At 37.5% G+C, this 18686-nt stretch overlaps 2 protein-coding genes across 3 annotated transcripts; one reads left to right on the top strand and one right to left on the bottom strand.

The window, feature by feature from the left end:
- Positions 1-44: 44 nt before the first annotated feature.
- LOC122574902 (mediator of RNA polymerase II transcription subunit 24) lies at positions 45-5318 on the bottom strand. 2 transcript variants are annotated; one of them, XM_043743099.1, is made up of 11 exons: positions 5081-5318; positions 4830-4975; positions 3888-4245; positions 3558-3709; positions 3357-3482; positions 1972-3288; positions 1414-1862; positions 1256-1348; positions 876-1166; positions 330-777; positions 45-243 (listed from the first exon to the last, which is right to left on the bottom strand). In XM_043743099.1, exons 4-11 carry the CDS (start codon positions 3684-3686, stop codon positions 97-99), a joined length of 3000 nt encoding a protein of 999 aa, XP_043599034.1. In that variant the 5' UTR covers positions 3687-3709; positions 3888-4245; positions 4830-4975; positions 5081-5318; the 3' UTR covers positions 45-96. The 2 variants fall into 2 exon arrangements, with proteins under 2 accessions (XP_043599034.1, XP_043599033.1); XM_043743098.1 differs by having other exon boundaries at positions 3888-4975.
- A 164-nt stretch (positions 5319-5482) lies between these two features.
- On the top strand, positions 5483-18556 carry LOC122574903. The gene is made up of 5 exons (XM_043743100.1): positions 5483-6062; positions 10689-11136; positions 12011-12282; positions 12764-13301; positions 16094-18556. The coding sequence occupies exons 1-5, from the start codon at positions 5943-5945 to the stop codon at positions 16504-16506; spliced, it is 1791 nt and encodes a 596-aa protein (XP_043599035.1). The 5' UTR covers positions 5483-5942; the 3' UTR covers positions 16507-18556.
- The last annotated feature ends 130 nt before the right edge of the window (positions 18557-18686 follow it).

Below are 18686 nucleotides of genomic sequence, written 5' to 3'. Positions count from 1 at the left end.
CCTAATATCTATCAATTAAAAAGGGGAAAAGTATCTAAACCAAGTTCATATTAAATTCATGTATTTGAAAATAATTATACAAGCGATATCTTAAGATCATTTTGAGGGTTTCAGATTGATATTTCTCAGCATACATAAGTCACGTGCCGTTGCTTTTCTCCCAACCGCTGTTTGAATATCATAAAATCTTAGCAGAATATCAGTCGCGAACAATTCAGGCAATGCTTTCAGAAGGCAAGGTACCTTAAACAAACCAACAAAAATAAAAATCTCATTTTTCACCCACTGCTATAAAACAAAAAAATAAACATATATGTATGAAAACTCACCAATGTTTGTGGCATTCCCTGCAACACGATACGTGTTCTATCTTTTCCGCATTGTACCATCAGACGTAAAAATTGAAGTATAAAATGAGTCTGCTGAGATACTTCACCATCTCTGCCAGCCAGAAATGTGAATATCGTGAACAATGCATTTAACGCTGAGAGAAGAGGGTCCCTCAACACAACCGATTTTTGACCATTAGTAGAACCCTGAGCTTGCGGACTTTGCGAACCGAATATAGGTTTAGAATCTCCTGCGTCATTTAATCTTAAAATTTTGTTCGCTGGCATGCCAAGAGCGTCCAGTTCATCTGCGTCTAAGTCTCGACGAACTCGTTTTTTACTGTTCCCGCGAGAAGGATTCGAATTGTTATATTCTAACGTAGAAAATATACAGTACACGCATAATTTCGCTAACACTGAGGATTGTGGTTCTACAAGTTCTTCGCTCCTGAAAAGGATTTGTTTTAAATCAATAGAGATATCGAGCTATGCTATAAATGAATTTATCAAAAATTGTTGTGAAAATTTAAGGTAAGTAAAACTTACTGTAAAGAGTTATATAAATATTGTGGAATGATATGGTTGATGAGATCTAAGGTACAGTTCTCGATGTCGAGATGAAAAATGGCGAACGCTAAATCTACCGCTTGGTCCAACTCCTCTTGATAACGATATTTTAACACTTCTTTCACGATATTCGTTACGAACCATAAGGAGCCACCAGTATTTAACAAAGATTCCAAAGATTGTGTCGCCTGGATATTTATCCACCCTCGCTGATTTATATTCCCCCACACAGTTTCTAATTGCTCCAATATAGGTTGCCTTGATATAATACTAACAAAAACACACATGTAAAGATGTAACATGAAATAGAAAATATAAAAATAAAAGCAACAGCAATTAAAAAAGCTTTAAGATGATACCTATGAGACATTGAAAGCACCTTCGTTTTCGATTGTGTAGGGGGATGAACATCATACTGCATTTTACGAATGATTTGTGACATCAAACTCGATCTAAAATACAAATACAATTTTAACAATCTCAAGTATCTGTAAAAATTTCTCATATCTGTACTAACCGCTCCTTAAGATTTTCTTGCATTTCATCTCCAGGAAGCGGAGTTAAAAAGTGCTGTACCATGTTTAGAGGTTTCAAGAGTGCATCTTGGTGAGTAATACTCATATATGCACAAAGCCAAGCTGCTGCACAAACTGGTAAACAACAAGCAGTTGCACGCAAACCATCTAGAGCTCTTTTAACGTCACTAGCTCCAAGTACGTCGCTCTCCCACGCACAGAGAAGCTCTTTCACAGCCCCCATAGCCGACTGACACGCGATATGCCACTTTATATTACTAGATTTCAAATCCGTTTCTGGAGAATTGATTTGCGCTAACAACGCATCCACCCTTGCAGGGTCGATATTCTGCAGCATTTTTTGGGGCGACTTTGGTTGGTTTCGTTCGGGCATGCACTCACGTACCCACTGTTCGAAAAAGGAGTCTCCTTCTCCTTCCTCTAAAACAGCCTGGAAAAATATAATTCATTAATTTATGGTAAAATGAGTAATAAAAGTGTGTAATATGTAGCATAATATGTAAGTATAATATGTATACTATGTAACAATTAAAGCTTACATCAGATCCGTAAGTTTGCACTATAGAACACAACATAAGGAACGATATATCGAACAACATCGCTCTAGTTGCTGCAGTCTTTGGTGGAACAGGTTCGCTGATTTGCTTGCTGCATTCATTGAACTTAATTAATTTGGTAACAAAAGTTTTCAACTTTCCTTCCACGGTAGCTACAGCCAACATCAATTCAAAGCTCTTTCCAGTCAGAACTTGATATAACATACTAAGTAGAGCCTCGTGAATCTTTGTATAATCTGCATTGAGGGTTTTCAAAATTCCAGATAAAGTTGGCTCCGCACGTACAATTACTTTAGGAATGGAGGGTGTGGACGTGGACGATTCTAATTTCTGTAACGTCGCGGTAACGCCTTCCCTTCTGCCACTTAATTGTTTCGTTAGCTTTTCTGTAACTAAGTTGACTTTCTGCAGGGCATTTAACAAACACTCTATGCTGTTACAAGAACATGCAGTGTCCACTATGTCAAGAAGCGGAGTAAATTGGAGTAGTAATTCGAAGGCGTCTAGAATATCTTGCGAATATTCCAATTTATCGTCCCCATTCGTGTGCGCCACGTGTAATTCCTTCAAAATGAGGGGTACTTTCAGAAAAGTGAAAGCTCCCCATTGCGATTCTTTAAACGTGCTAGTAACATTGTGCAGACACATTAAACACGCACGAATTATCTCGCAATACAGTCTCGCGTTTGTATAATTCTTAAGTCTTTGGACCATAAGCATTTGATTAACGAATACGGACGTCTCTGTACTAGGGTTTAGCAACACCTGCACTGCAAACAAAGGTTGCAGGCAATGAGTTAAAGATTCCATTTGTGACATTTCAGGAGATAGCGTTACGCAATCAACTTCCAAATTGCACAATTTTTTTAGAGATTCCTCTATAGGAACAGAAGACTTGAGACTACTAGTTTTTAACAGTGCTTCAATCTCTTGACACTTCTTTACAACCTCTATGTACAAATCTTTATCATCATACTTGGCTAAATACATCATAGCACAAAGGAAATCAGAGCTAAGCATCTGCTTCAATATACTGGCTGGTTTGTCCATCAATTCTGTTGGTTGTGGCGTCAATGGATTGTTTTGTGGCATTTTTGTCAAAGTATGTAAATAACACTGTAATAACCAATGTACTATGGATAATACTGCAGCAGCCAAAAGGTCCTCCTCTGGTTTACCACGGCACGTTATTCCTACTTGTATAGACTCTAAAAATTCTAGAAGGCTTAAGATACAATGCGGCTTGTGAAAGGCATCGTATTTACTTATTCGTTGTAACACAGCCGCGTAGGAGACCAACTGAAAATTTATACATGTAAATATTATTTTAAAAAGATAATAGCAAAATATTGATAAATGATACATACCTGAGAACTTAAAGAATGTTTCAAATATGAAAGTACTAATTGATTTGGTCCAAGTCCTACTAATGCCTGCTGTAATATACAGTCTGCTAAATTATATACATCTCCGCTAACACCTCTTGGTAAAATCTAAAAATGATGAAACATAAAGTACTTCTGAGAAGTATAGATAATAAGTATTTAAGTAATTAACAGACTGCTTACAGTTTTGATATTAATACCCCACTGTAAATCACTCCAACGTTCCCTCCATGCACGCAGCAAAAGAGCTTTCAAACTACTAGTCTTGCTAGTTACTTTAGTCTCCATGGCTGATATTAGGAGGTTACACATAATTCTTCCTATCTAAACATCATCTGCAACATTAATTGTTTCTGCTGTCACAAAAATTACTTTTCATTCATTAAAACAGATGTATACAAAATTATCTCAATGACTGAATGTATAACCTCAAGAACATAAAAACGTAAAATAATTTTTAGTGAAGTAAGAGTAACTATCTAAATCATTCATATCATATCATATTTTACTTGCCTCATTTCAGAAAATTTAATTCATTAGTAAACTACCAGAACTGACATATTTTTAATCCATTTTCGGACAACAATCCTTCTACGGCGTCCATGATCAGCGCCATATTATGTGATTGTTAGAAATTATTCAGACGTGATTCAGCTCATATCAAAATAATCGATATTTGATATTTATACACTTTCATATATTTTTGTAAATGTCAAATTATCTAGTATCCATAGACAACTTATTAAATTCACTTAGTAAAATTTTCCGTTTCTTGCAATAAAAAATACTTATGAGACATGCTTTCGTTCAAGTACATCCCTTAACGTGAACATCTCCCCCTCACTTTTCGACTTATTTAAAATTGACAAATCTATAAAAATCACTAACTACAATGCACAGTTATGTTTTACAATAATTACGAACATTAGGTTACACATATAAGTATTATTTGTCAGGATTTAAATCTCTGGAAGAATGGGAGTTTGTACAAGAAGAGCATTCGCATTTGATCCATTTTATGCATGGAAAGGATGGCATTTTGTAAACGTAATAGGACTTCTTATAGCAATTGGACTATTCTATTATGCTTACATTCACGTACGTGTATATTTCATAAGAAAGTTTAAAAAGATATTGGACACTGAGTAGTAAACTTTTTATTATATAATATTTTACAGAAATCCTAATCCTAATAATGACGTGATTCTACGTATACCTGATATTTTTACAACAAAAACACCTAAAACTGGTGATAAGTCATTATTCGCTTATGGCAAAGAGATGCTTTTTACTTTAAATATTCCACTATCTGTACTTTCTAAATCCGATACTTCCAAGTAATAATAAACAACGTATAAAATAGAAATAAGAAGATCAGAAGATTTGATTCTTCAGATTGAAACTTAGATTTCAATAATTACTCAGGAAAATCCTTAAAATATTTTTTACAGATACCTGTCTATGCAAAAAGAAGTAAAACAATTATTTTCACTTCTTTTGCCTGCTATAAGCGAAATTAATTTTCGATGACTATTCTGTAATTCTAACAGATGACTTAACAATCTGCATGAAATGCGCCACGCATTTTCAGATAGCTAACTCTGCAACATCAAAGACGACAGTATTATTACTTCCACTTTTGCCAATTTCTTGATATTATATAAGTACAGGATTAACGTCCTGTCCTCAAGAAACAAATGTCTTACTTCCTTAAGTTCATTTATCCCAAAATGATATAGACAGTAATAAATTTTAAGGTAAACATAAAAAGTGTTTGTAACATCATTACTTTCAAATTCATGGGGTTGACCAATAAATGTGACAAATATTTTCCTGCTCGTTTAACTTTCATTCACAAACATTCTAAATACTGAAGAGGCTGCATTTTTAGGTTTGTAAACACTATCTTCGAGCGAATTTCAAATTTCTCTCATCGAAATGTAATTTTCAAGGTTCGAAACGCGAGTGAACGCCGGTACTGCGTATCTTGTCTCCACCTATCGCCTGTCGCTAGTGAGAAGCTTCGTAACCAATCGCGTAGTCCCGAAGTTATAGGCCTTACGTGACGCACTTAATGCCACGCTGGCAGTTCAATTGACAATACCCGGCCGTGGATCAAGCATCTGCGCTATTCTCGAACAAAATAAACAATTCCTTGCGGTACAGGTGCACAGGAGCTGGTGTAAGATCGTACGAATTGCTCGGCATGCTCCAAGGAGCGTCGTGAGTGATCTAAGTGAAGCAAATGTTCGAGTAAAGGGGAGCAACCAGCTTCGAAAAACCGGTCTCTCTCGCTCTCTGGCTGCAGCAAGAGCCTCAGGGTGGGGCGAGGAGGCCAAACGTCCGTCTGTCTGTAACGAGTGACAGGCTCTTTTACTCGATTAGTCGACTGGTGCGCTTTATCGTGTTCGAGTGTCACCTCAGTGCAGTGCACAAACGGTGTTTTTCATGGGAATGTAGTGGCTGCGGTGCATTGTGTGCAATAAATACATACAGACACATACATACGTATACACGCAAGGTGTACGATAGCTTTGTGCCGTATAGTAATCGACAAGCGTCGTCGAGATGTCGTCGACGGATGCCACCCTGATGGATTTTCTCTTCCCGCGGGAAGACGCGTTTTTAAAAGTCGACGTTAAGGACGAGCCTTTCATAGATCAGAGCTACAGCGACGACGCCATCGCGGTAAGTCCCCGATGCATGATTTTATCTCATTTTCATCATTTGGCTAGGTTTTTTCCTTAGAAGCCCGCTCGCTTTCAAACGGGTTCTTCTTTCGCTCGAAGGAAACCAGTTTTCTTTTACACGCGATCGTAACCACGATCGTAGGAATTCTTCGAAGGGATTTCGACGAACTGTATCCTCGGAGTATTTTTCGCGGTATGATCATGCAGAGATAATCGTTCATCGGCAGAAAAGACAAGTTGTATCAAATGACTGGCTTATTAACATCGCCTTTCCGTGTTTCTGGAATAGTTTATTCCACTCTATAATAGTTAAATACTCTGTAATAATTCTTTATGTAATGAAAACTTTAATTCAGGGAAATGGACACATCTCGTGGATTGGTTTCTGAAGGAAAATCCAAGATGTTTAATCACTAACTAACTAGGGAAGTTGAACTCTGGCGCGGCTGGTTATCGAGAATGCTAATACGTAGAATAATTCCCAAGGCTAGCGAAACCTTTTCAAACATCGACTCATGTTTTACGCAATGCTATCGGTGAATATTCAAAATATCGGGAAACCGGCACGTGCAACTGTTCACGTTTTTTTGTACAAACAGATGGGAGTATATTAAACATTAAACTTCTCAAACACAATTTGCCTAGCGACAACTTAATCTTACTATACTCTCTTTTTCGGCGAAATGCCAAAAAATGTGTTTGCCATGAATACCGTTGTGCGAGAGGAGAAAAACTTGGACACGCTCGGAAAGCAATGGTATGCACGCTTCACCGCGATTTGTGCCACTTTCATCGCGTCTTCAATACGCCGTTCAACTAACGAGACTACGGACTAACTATCCTTTGCTTTCATTACATTCAATTATGCTCAACTAGCCACTAAGCGATCCGTACAGAGAGTTCAACCTCAAAGGACGACAATTCATATAATGGCACGAATGTTTACGGTAACTGATGTAAGTTACGACCACGATTAACCAATAACTCCCGTTATTCGAGCGTTCAACACGTTCATTTCTGTTAACATATGGAGTACGCGACCCACGTGTCAACCTGCATACGCACCTGTCGCAAGATAATTCCGGATCATCATTCTCCATCGTTTCCACTTAATGATAATTGTACTTAAAATACGTCTAACGAGATAGTATGTAACAATTAGAAGGATTATTAGAGCACGTGTAATCAGCGATCGAGTGATTTACCACATAAAAGTATCAAGATAACAATTCATTATTGGCTTTACTTATTTGTTTCTCCTCTGAAGCTTTTCTAGAAACTGGAAAGTTGCTCGATCTACAAATATAAAATACGTTTTTTCTGTTTTCATCGATTAATGAGAGAACGTACGTACTTGTCGTTATTACATAATCATCGAGACTTTTTGTAACATATGGTATAGCCTAATGCACGTGCTGCTGCAGCAGCCGCCATATTGAAATGTCTGATACCTTCTCGATATTTAATTATGCATTCTATTTCTGCTTTACAACTCGATATAAAAACGATATTTCCTTGTGTACACAATGATCATTACGTATGATAGATCAATTAATTCAGATGAACTTGTAGAATATTTAACGTTAATTCCTTCTTCAACTGCGAGTATTTACGTAAATAGCCCGTATTATGTTTTCAACTAATTTACAGCATCGCTAAAGACACAAATAGGTACTAAGTATCTTTATGCATTGAATCGAAACGAGAATGGGAACCTACTCGTCATGGCCAGCGACCTTCGAACGAGGAGTACCGTTACCTTACGGGACTTCTTGTGAATAGTCTAAAAAATTCTGGCTCCTCGATTTCGAAGGGAACAATGAGACAACAGCCACTTGCGGTATACACAAGTGTTTCTGCATTTGCGTAATTGGTTCGCGTAATAACCTTACCAATTTGCGAATAAGAAGTAGTTTGTACAAACGCAAGAAAACATTTCTCGGCTTTCGCCCAATTTTTATCTTTGTTTGTTTTTTTTATTTGGGACATAAAATCGAGATCTGCTAAATGTGAACAGGCAGGAAGATGTCCCAGAGAAATTCGGATAAACAGAGGAACCTTTTGCGTTAGCTCACGCTTTATTTTTAAATTCTTTCAAAATGTATCACAAGATATATCCAATACCACGTACATTGTACAATATGTAGATCTTGTATGAAAATAATTTTTTATGACAATAAAAATCCTACCAATAAACACGTTAAGCAGTGTTTTTCATATAAAATGTAGGTCGTGTACGACGCAGAATCAGAGAATTTTCCCTTTTCTAAAATCCCGTTTCCCTTTCTATTTCCTTTTTAGTTACGATTCTAAAAGTCCACCAGCGGAATCCTAAAATTCAAGCGAACCAGTGTTCCATGCTACTTGACTATATTTACCATTCCTCATATGCTACTAGAAAACTAGGTTACCCGGCATTGGCCAAACGCTTGATTCGCGCGACAAGCGCCACGCGAACGGCCACTTTTCAAGCTTCGCTAAACCGATTAAGCTAACTTTCATCCAGACATCTAACAATAAGTGGAGCACGCATTAACAGAGTCTGTTATTTCCATCCTCAACGAGAGCTTTAAGGTTCGACGCAGATGAACCATACAACGTCGTGATTTCGCATCAGTAACGCTGTGCAAGATTTAATAATTTTATACTCTCCGTAGTACATCGATAGGCTGTGAACTTTTACACATTTACAGGAAATTTTAAAATGTACAAAATGCACATGCTTTGCAAAAATATCCAAAGCATAGTCTCTCTGCAATATTCAATGAACGAAGCAATTTTCTTCCATTTCTTAAACACGTTGATTGCCACACGAATTTTACAGATTTTGCCCTGGCAGCCGTAGAAGAATGAAACGTACTACGCGATAATTTTTCATTTTTGCGAAATATTATATCGTATTTGCGCGTTTCATCCTGACAGTGTTACGTAGATTGTTCGCGTTGTTGACAATTTCAATGGAATCTTATTTCAATCATTCTAAAAACTGTAGTAACATCAGCCATCGATCAGCACCGACGACAGATAGCATTCTAGGAATTAAACACTGGTAATTGCACCTGTAGAATTTCTGACACGGACCAATGATGCGATGGTCACGTTTTCATACGATTTTGTACGACAGAGTTGTACGATTCGGTGCATCTACATTGCTAATGCAACGCACATCGACTATACGGGGATCGCACGATGCGACATCGCTATGATGTCACTTCGCTGGTATATGCCGGGTCTTATACCTCTAACGATGCAATAGACACCATCTATTCCGCTATTGAGAACATAAGGCTCAATGTAGATTATTAGAGACGTGAATTGCTGCCATCTTACACGATCCGCATCGTGCAGTTTCTATACTCGTGTGCATTGCGTCATCGATAGACTGCGGATTTTCACACATTCAGAGGAAACTCGAAGGTGCAAAACTGCACATAATACGAAAAAGATATATAGAATAGATATTTAAAGTATGGTTTTATAATACTTGGTAGATACAGTGACTTTCTACCGATGTTCTACTTTTTCGATTATATTCTCAAGAATATGAATTTGGTTAAAATTCTGCGGTTCTAATCATTAACGTTGCAATGCACACGAACTTCTGTGTCATTCAACTTTTGGAAATACGAAGATTGGCGCAATCCAGCGATACGCGATGCAACTCCGCTACGGAATTCGATTACTATGAATTATAGTCATGTGTGTTACACAGCTAAAAAGTTAAATTCGCTGAATCGCAATGCGTCACCATGGCGAAACTGCAATGAATTTGTGGTATATGGCTCGCTTACATCAAGCTTAAGAGCCGCCTCTGATCGTTTTATCGTGGGCAGATCCATCGGGTCAATAATCTGATCTAAATGGAACGCCATAGGCGTACGGACGAGTGCAGCTGCGATGCAACAAAGTAAAAGTACCATTAAAAACAAACTGAATGCATTCTTGGTTCTCTGCATGCAGCACCAAATAAACTTTCGACGTTGAGAAACAAACGAAGGAGATTGGCCTGAATAAGTTATAATGTGCAGATTATACGTACTTATATTTTATAGCACGGAATAAAATCGGAATAAAATGTATAAAATCGTACTTTATGCGGTATATTGAAATAAAAGCACATGTGTATTTTGCATTAGAATTTCTCTACCTCGTTTCCCCAGTTTGAAGCAGTCGTTAATATTTTCAGCTTCTTCTATTTACAAATAAAATAGCACGAGTCGCTACCTCGTTCTACTACACGTTCTACGACACACGACGCAGCTACGGATCATAAGACACGATACAATGTATGATCTTGCCTCTTTTAAATACTTTGAGTATAAGTACTATGTATTTCAAATAAGAGAGAAAACATGCTTCGCTTATTTTACAAGATTTCACAGAGTAAAAGACCAGGATAACAATTCAACCATGTATCTATAAAGCTCGAAAAGTATTTTCCCCGCAGCGATCATTACAACAAAAAGAATCGCATTTTATCGTTAGAAAGCCTTCAGCAGGCATCCAGAGTATTCGGCACTCACAAACTGTGTAACCAATTTACGATCTCATCTATGTTACAGCTTGAACTGCGCATCAAACGCAGCAAAATAATTTCCATTCTGTTCTCCGTTTGCTTTTCAAGGCGGAAGAATGGCCAACCAACCCGGACGACTTCCTGGACTCCATTTTCAAGCTGGAGGATAATCAGTTCAATCTGATCGACAATGACCTGGACGCGATCCCGTCTTCATCGTCGGACAGCGGACTTTCAAGCGCATTGAGTCTCTCCTGCGAGCAACAACTAAGCCCGTTCCTACCAATCGAGGAGGATCAACTAGAGATCAGCAACTCTGAAATGAGTAGTCCACAGGATGTCATGGATTTCGATTCTTTGGGCAGCCCTATTCAATCGATGGCCAGCGTGGACAGTCCTGTTAGGTCGGTGGTTAGTTCCAACATCGGATCACCTGCCACCGATGTCGCCGAGGAAATGGACGTGGAACACACCCTCGTGGCTGTAGTGAACCCGACAAACACCTTGGCGGATGCTAACACGACCATTGTGACGGAGCAACCGGTTCTCGATTTAGGTAAGAATAACATGAAATTATTTTCAAGTCTGAGATATACTCAACGTTGGTTAAAGGATAATACATCTGCAGCCTGAGAAAACATACTGTGCTTCCATACTAGCACGATTACATGGCATACATAATGATATAATTGTATAAAATAATATTAACAAACAGCACACATCGTATATTGACTCATGCGTGAGTTAAACGTGACCAAAACCAAAATTTCTGTATCTGTTTTATATGAACGATAGGAATATATTTTTTAATGGAAAAGATTATAAATAAATAAAAGAGAAATGCTCGTATTGTGCGCGCAAAGGAGGTACATAATTTCTGATTTCGGACATGCTTACCTCATGGATGAGTCAGTGGATGTCGAGTTCTATATATGGATCAAGGGAACGTGAATGTATTTAAAATAAATCGTCGATCTTAAGATTAATGCTAAGATAAGATGAAAATTGTTTTCAATGCAGAGCACCTAATACGTCGTGCAACTATCTGGCAGAAGCTTGCAAAACTCTTCAATCAAAATATCTCGAAAACAGTGAGCTCTGTTAGGATTCTGTAACGTTCGATACGTACTACTACATCTGTGCTGTCGCAAACGCGATTTTCTCTCGTTCTCAGCATGAAAACACATTTTCTCTTCCTGCTCATCCATTTGTGAAATCTAAAGTTCAACAGATCCGAAACTGGCGCATGATTTGAACAGATGTTTGGACGGTTATCGGAACCAAACGAAGCGATAATATCTGTTTGAAATTGACAAGCTCGATCAGATTGTGGCTCCAAAAAATATCTGATAACGTTCTGTTTCTAGGGGGAATAAGGTCACGTCGAAAATAACGACGAATATAGCGAGAAATAAAACCCTTCGTTTCAGAAAAAGCACCGAAGCAACAACAAATTCATGTCGCATCTGCAGAAAGTAACACGATAAACGTCCGTAATATCACGTGCAATGGGAAACGGAATATTAGGCAGTTGATACGCGTCACGCCAATGGGTTCTGGTAATCCAAGATCGATTCTACTGCCGGTGAGCCTGAAAGACATGAAGGAAGTACGAACTATCAAGATCATCAATGCTTCGCAAGCTAGGAATCTCAAAGGATTCAAGATCAACCAGGCTAATATCATTAATAAACCAGTTCAGGTATCTAACTTGAATCGTGGATAAAACTCGTCTACGTTCTAATTATAACTTTAGATTCTAGATCGTTATAAATTTTTTTTCTTAAGAGAAATAAAAACAAAACCTTGATCGACTTATAATTGGTAGAATCCGAATAGAACTTTTAGAAACTTTCACTCTCAGACTTCAATTGCGTAATTATAGATAACTACGTAAGAAGAATACAGGGGAAGACCACGATAAGTTACATTTATCATCCTTTACAGAGAATCAGTTTTAAAACCCAGCACGTCGTCGATTAATCTCATACTATAAAAATCATCCTATTTGATTTTGCATCTAAACGTATATTCGTCCATCCTCTTCGTAGCTGTAAAAATACTACTTATTATAATATTAAAATATCCTTTTAATAGCTATATCACTGATTACCACAAAACTTTATCAACCTGAACCTGTGATTTTCGCATGTTTACTTTTCCTTTTTCTGTTTGATCCGCAGATGAACATCAAACAAGAAGATTCGAGCAGCGAGAAGGGTTGCAATTCGAGCGACGAGATCTCGGAGTCGGATTCTCCGTACCCGAGGCTAAAACTGAACGCCGAGGAGAAGCGTCTGCTCCAAAAAGAAGGAATCACGCTGCCTACTCATTATCCGCTGACGAAGCACGAGGAGCGCGAGCTCAAGAGGATCAGACGTAAAATCCGCAACAAGATCTCTGCGCAGGACTCGCGAAAGAGGAAAAAGGAGTACGTGGACGGATTGGAGGATCGTGTGAAGCAGTGCACAGAGGAGAACATGACGCTTCTGAAACGCATTAAGGCTCTACAGTCGCAGAATCAGAGCCTGGCCGGGCAACTAAAGAGGCTGCAGGCTCTGTTGCAAAAAGGCAACAAGAGCGCCCAGCCTGCCACTTGTCTGATGGTCTTGTTGCTCTCGTTGGCTCTCGTCGCCGTGCCGAATCTACGGCCACACTCCAATTCCAACAACGAACTCGCGCAAGAGCAGGAACAGCCAGAGAAAATGCCGCCGCTAGCGGGTAAGTTTCCTATATTTCCTTCATCCATGACTAACGAAGAGTCGTGTCGTGTCATTATTCATACGAATTCGAAAGAATAGTTTTGCTTATAGTAATAGTCTTGGAATTGACCCTGTTGCACGATGGACAAATCGAACGATTTGCATGGACAGATTTATTGAACGACGTTTTCATGAATTTTTGTATACTATATCTTTATTTTACTTGTATATCGAGCATTCTAATAAATGGAGCAGATATTTAACAACGAAAGTATTGTGTAAGAATATCCTAATATTTGTGCAATTCCTGGTAATTAATCGTGTCGATAATATTTTGTTATAGCTACTTGTACCAAGCTTGTTTAGATATTTTAAGGATTTGAGTGGTTTCAAATCACTTTAGGAATATTTTCAAGATTTCTATTACTTTTACTCTGTCCATGAGAAATATTCATAAAATTAGCCGCTCTCTTAAATTTAGCTCTCTCGAATAAGAAGATCCAATACCTTAAAAGGATCTTCAAGGAAAAATCAGTCGTGATTATTTTTTTTTAAATGCATACCATACGTGTCAATATATTTATCTCGATTTCAAGATCTTCCAAAATAATAACCGATCGAGCGCTTGGATATCATATAGATTAGAAAATTTCCTGGATCTTGCATTCGATCGATTCTACGCGCACTAGCCTACCAGCTTTTATATCAAAAATAAACGTGAATGGTACCAGCGTATTCGTCCGAGCTTTTCGAACCGTTATATTAGCGGTTACACGCAGATTGAATGGATTCGATAGCACGGGCCAGCTTGGAGAACATTGAACTCCACGAGATCGTGAAAGGCACAACCCTCTTAAATATTTGATTTTTTCCTTGGCGTTGCTTTCACGTGCTGCAGGTTTGTTGCATCTTGGCCTCGCACGGTCGACTGGCTTCTTACCGGCATGGAAAACGAAACGGCGAAAAAGAAGCTCATTCTCTTTTCTCTTCTTCCACGTTCTATATTCTTGTGGTAATATCACGCCGTTTCAATGACGTCGAAAAATTCGAAAAATAAACGACTGACATTAATTTAAACAACGTACTTATCACAAATGATATTAATACCGATTGCCATTAATTATTGACAATTCGGACACATGGAAGAAAGACGAAACGGCAAAAGCATGTATGAGCAAGAACTCATTATCATGAGATATGATTAAGTAACCCCAGATAATTGAATTACGTTAGGTGAATATATTTTACGTAATCTCTAGTTTGTAATTCTGATATCTGTTCGAAGCGTAAAGAACATCCAAACAATTTTTTAAATTCTCTCTGTTTTCTTTTCTAATGTTACTGTTCCTTCTTAATTATTCTTTTAAATCGTTCATTTGTGCTTGTCGATATTATTTGATTCGAATAATTCTCTCAACAATCTCATTTTTAATGCGCGTTGCTGTACCATCGCATGCTAGAACAGCAGAATACACTTGAAGTTACACCTCGAAAAAATAGTCACACAGATATGTTATTGTTATCAGCGGTATTTCAGATTACGAAACGAATTTACTTCATATCCTTCGCTCTACTAGCACGCTCAAGCTATCGAGCTGATAAATTTTCGTTCGACGATCTCAAGTCATACGTTGATGCGTAAATTACTCTTGTTTATTATTCTTCCGAACAATTCCACATCTTTTCGCTCAACACTGTCTTACGCGATTGAAATTTTATAATAGTTATTAGCCTTAAAATTCGACTATCAGCCCTTCGAGTTTTGTAAAAGCTTCTCAAGTTATAATATTATTGACTTGTTGCTAAAATTGTAAAAGCTATGCGACAGAAATCTACAATTTACAACTTGCAACTTCTTAAAACACTCGTATTATTACTTATTAAATTATCATCTAAGGGAGTATATAAAATCTTGGTCAATTCACGAGTGAGTCTTTATCAGAAATTCATGAACCTTGATAAAGCGGCAAACACGATGATTTCGAAATCAATAGGTATGGTATCGATATTGACTGCGGAATGGTGAAACCAGAGCAGGAAATCGAGAAGTTGCTCAGCTACTTTCTAAACGAGGACGGGAAAGCTCGGATCCTTTCTCGATGCCTGAACTGGCCGATCTTTCTCATTGAACTGTAATCTTCTTTTAACTACTTTCCCAACACGGCCGTTCGCTCTATTGTTTTCGCTTCACATTGCACTATCTCGGTCGTATCTTGGGTGTTACCTGAGATTGTGTCATTTTTTCCTCTCAGATAAATTATAAAGTTCGAACAAACGAAATTCCTCTTTACGTGACTTTCGCCCGTGATTCATTGGCGTAGTAACTCTTGATTTTTTACGGAGTATAACGAGAGCCTTAGGATGTCATCGACCTTCGTTAAAATTCAGAGACTAATACCTTAGGACCGCTCGCTCCTACGTGAAGTGATTCGTAAGCAATTGCTCGCTTTGATTACGAAACCAGACGCAGACCGAGTTGTCTAATCATCATATTGAGCATGCAATGTTCATGGTTAACCGCGTCACAAGTTTTTATCTACGATACTTACTTTGCACGAATGATAACGGCAAGCTTATAAATACGATACTTGTAGTTTGAAGACAAGTACGTAGAAAATCCCAAGCGTAGAATCGCGAGATTTTGGAAATTCCACTCGATTTGTTTCGCGATATTTTCACTAAAATTTATCATCCTTATTTCTACCCGATCTAATTTCGCAGCTCTATTTTTATAATCCCCTTTATTATAAAATTTCTAATGCCGAAGCTCTATTTCTATAATACTTATATTGGAACTAACATTTGTTTCAGGTCGTTCTCGAACGTTACTCTACACGAAACAGTTGATGGACGAGGAACTGCAGCAATATAGCGAGGAGTTGCTGCAGGAGGTCGAGGGCCTTCTGGATCACGATTACAGCCCGACGATTCAGCCACCCCTCTACAAACGTCCTCGCATGGATACGGAACCACCGCCGAAATGCGTCTCGTCTTCCGATCACATCGGAGGGACGCTCTGCGGAAAACAGGATGTCACGATAAAACCGAACAGGAAGTACATTGAACCTCCGTTGGACGATGTTTGGCCCCCACCGAATCCAGGTGGGCAGAAGAGCGCCAAGGTGGTGGACAAGCTCGAGATGTTGACCAACGAGCTCAAGATTAACATCTCTGATTCGGAAGGCACGAGAACTGTTCTCGTAAAGGTGCCTCAGGAACAGTAGGAGGAGAGACAGTCTCGCTACACTATATTTTTCTATCATTTTTGTCGTGACCTTTTGCGATACGATCTATATTTGATACGGTACTTCCTGGAGATCTTAGAATAAAGAATCAAAGACCATGAAAGGAACGGACCACGAAAAATTCTTTGTGCATTGTTCGAAACAATTAAAAGATTTATTAATGACTGACACGTTGAAAACTCTTATGTCTTTAATAATAATAGGAGGCTAACGACGAATGAAGTTGTGAATGAAAATTTCTATTTTTACCAATGATTATTGAAACTCTCGCAGGATCCTCAAAATTATTTTGAACCGTACGTTCATTGCCTTCTAGTTGGCCGTATCAAACTGTCGCAAATGAGCAGTCGTGAAAGGCTCGATGCAGATTAGAATGATCTCCTCCCAATGAGAAATGTATGTAAAGAAGGATAGAGAATTCAAGAGTTTGTTTCGTACTTTTTAATTGCTTTGCTGCGTGAATATTTTCTATGGATTAATAAGGATCCGTTCGACAAGTATGACTGAAGTAGTCAGTCGATATTTTTTATTAATAGTCACGCGGTTAGGAAAATTTAATTCGCGAATCCGTACTTTTATGTTTTAAGGATAGTTTTTCGAATTATTCTTCTATATTTTCTTCCTATTCTCGCGTGTCTTTGATGTTAAGTCATCGAAGTCTCACCTGTAATGCAACTGCGCCTTTTACTCAGTGATATCTTGTATTTCACTAATTGAATTTATTCTCATCGATCATTTCGAAAGTTACTGCACACTGTCATCCATCGTTTTTAGGTGATTTTTCAAGAGTTTTTATCGATTGAATGATATTTAAGATTTATCTATTTATAAGCAGAATCTATTATAAGAGTTTTACAGTTATTATTCATGTTGCCGATAGTAAGAGAGAAAGAGAGGAGAAGTTTGTAAATAGTGATTATATTAATCGTCGAAACGACACAAAAAAGATATATTATTATTATTATTATTATTATTATTATTAAATATATATTATAAAAGATATATATTGTAGCTTTAAGGAACTTCATAAGATATGATTTATAACTTCGTATTACTGTACGCAAAAGATGCTATTTACGGAAGTATAGTAGATAAATTGTAAGTAACTCGTTGAGATAAACAATTTGTTTGTAATATTATACATATGTGTACTATCGAAAAGGGTGTAGCGTGTATATTTCGAACCTATAACGCGTGATAGATACTTTTATTTGAAGAGAAAGCTTCGCCGTACAGTTCTTGCGGGCTGGGGTATCATAGTTAATAATTAATTTAATATTATATTATATGAGACGTTTACGAAATGCAAACCAGAGGTGCACTTGCTACGCAAACTACAAATGGAACGTATTTAAATACGAAAACTGTGTGTTATCGACACCAGGTCAGAAGACTGTATCATAAGTTTAATCGTATCCCGATATATATAAATATATATCTTATTCTTTCTTCAAACTCTACGCATATTCTCCTCGTCCCGTTAAAAAAAAAGAAAAAAAGGATTAAATCCTCACGTTTCTTAATTAAGTTATTCGTCTTTATTTTATACGCGAAGCGACGTGCATATGAAATATGGATACGCAGTGAATTGTACATAATAAATATACGAGAGTAACATTCGTTTCATAGTTCGTACTTACATTAATTTGCTCTTTCTCTCCGATGAAATTGCTGGAAGAATGCAAGTATACACGTCGAACAATTAACGATGACATTCGAGAGGCAAATTCAGGCTCTGTCCTTCGTGATGTGGCGAGATTTCACGTAACTTAAAAGTTCTGTCGTTCTTCCAAAGAATTCTAATTGCATACACATATAGGATGATAATCATCGACATCGATACCGAAGCACCGACCACGATTTTTATTTAGATAAGTTCAACGATACATTCCTACCAGTAATGTTCATTCAAAAATAGAACGATTCTATTTTTGCACGTATGTAAAAGGGTTAAAGGTATTACACTTTAAATTTCATTCAATATACGTGTAATGACATTAGAAAATAAAATGTTACATTCAGAACACTATTCTTCTTTATTTTCTTTCCTACCTCCCCAAAAAGCTTTTGAATATAAAAATCCTTTTCAGACTATCTTTATAAATTAATCTTTTAGAAAATAATTCGTACCAAGTATTCGCGTTAATTTTTTGAAAATT

The sequence above is a fragment of the Bombus pyrosoma genome, linkage group LG14, assembly GCF_014825855.1.
Source record: "Bombus pyrosoma isolate SC7728 linkage group LG14, ASM1482585v1, whole genome shotgun sequence".
Taxonomy (NCBI): domain Eukaryota; kingdom Metazoa; phylum Arthropoda; class Insecta; order Hymenoptera; family Apidae; genus Bombus; species Bombus pyrosoma.
Note: the sequence above shows the minus strand (reverse complement) of the source record. Positions and strands in the feature narration are given on the sequence as shown.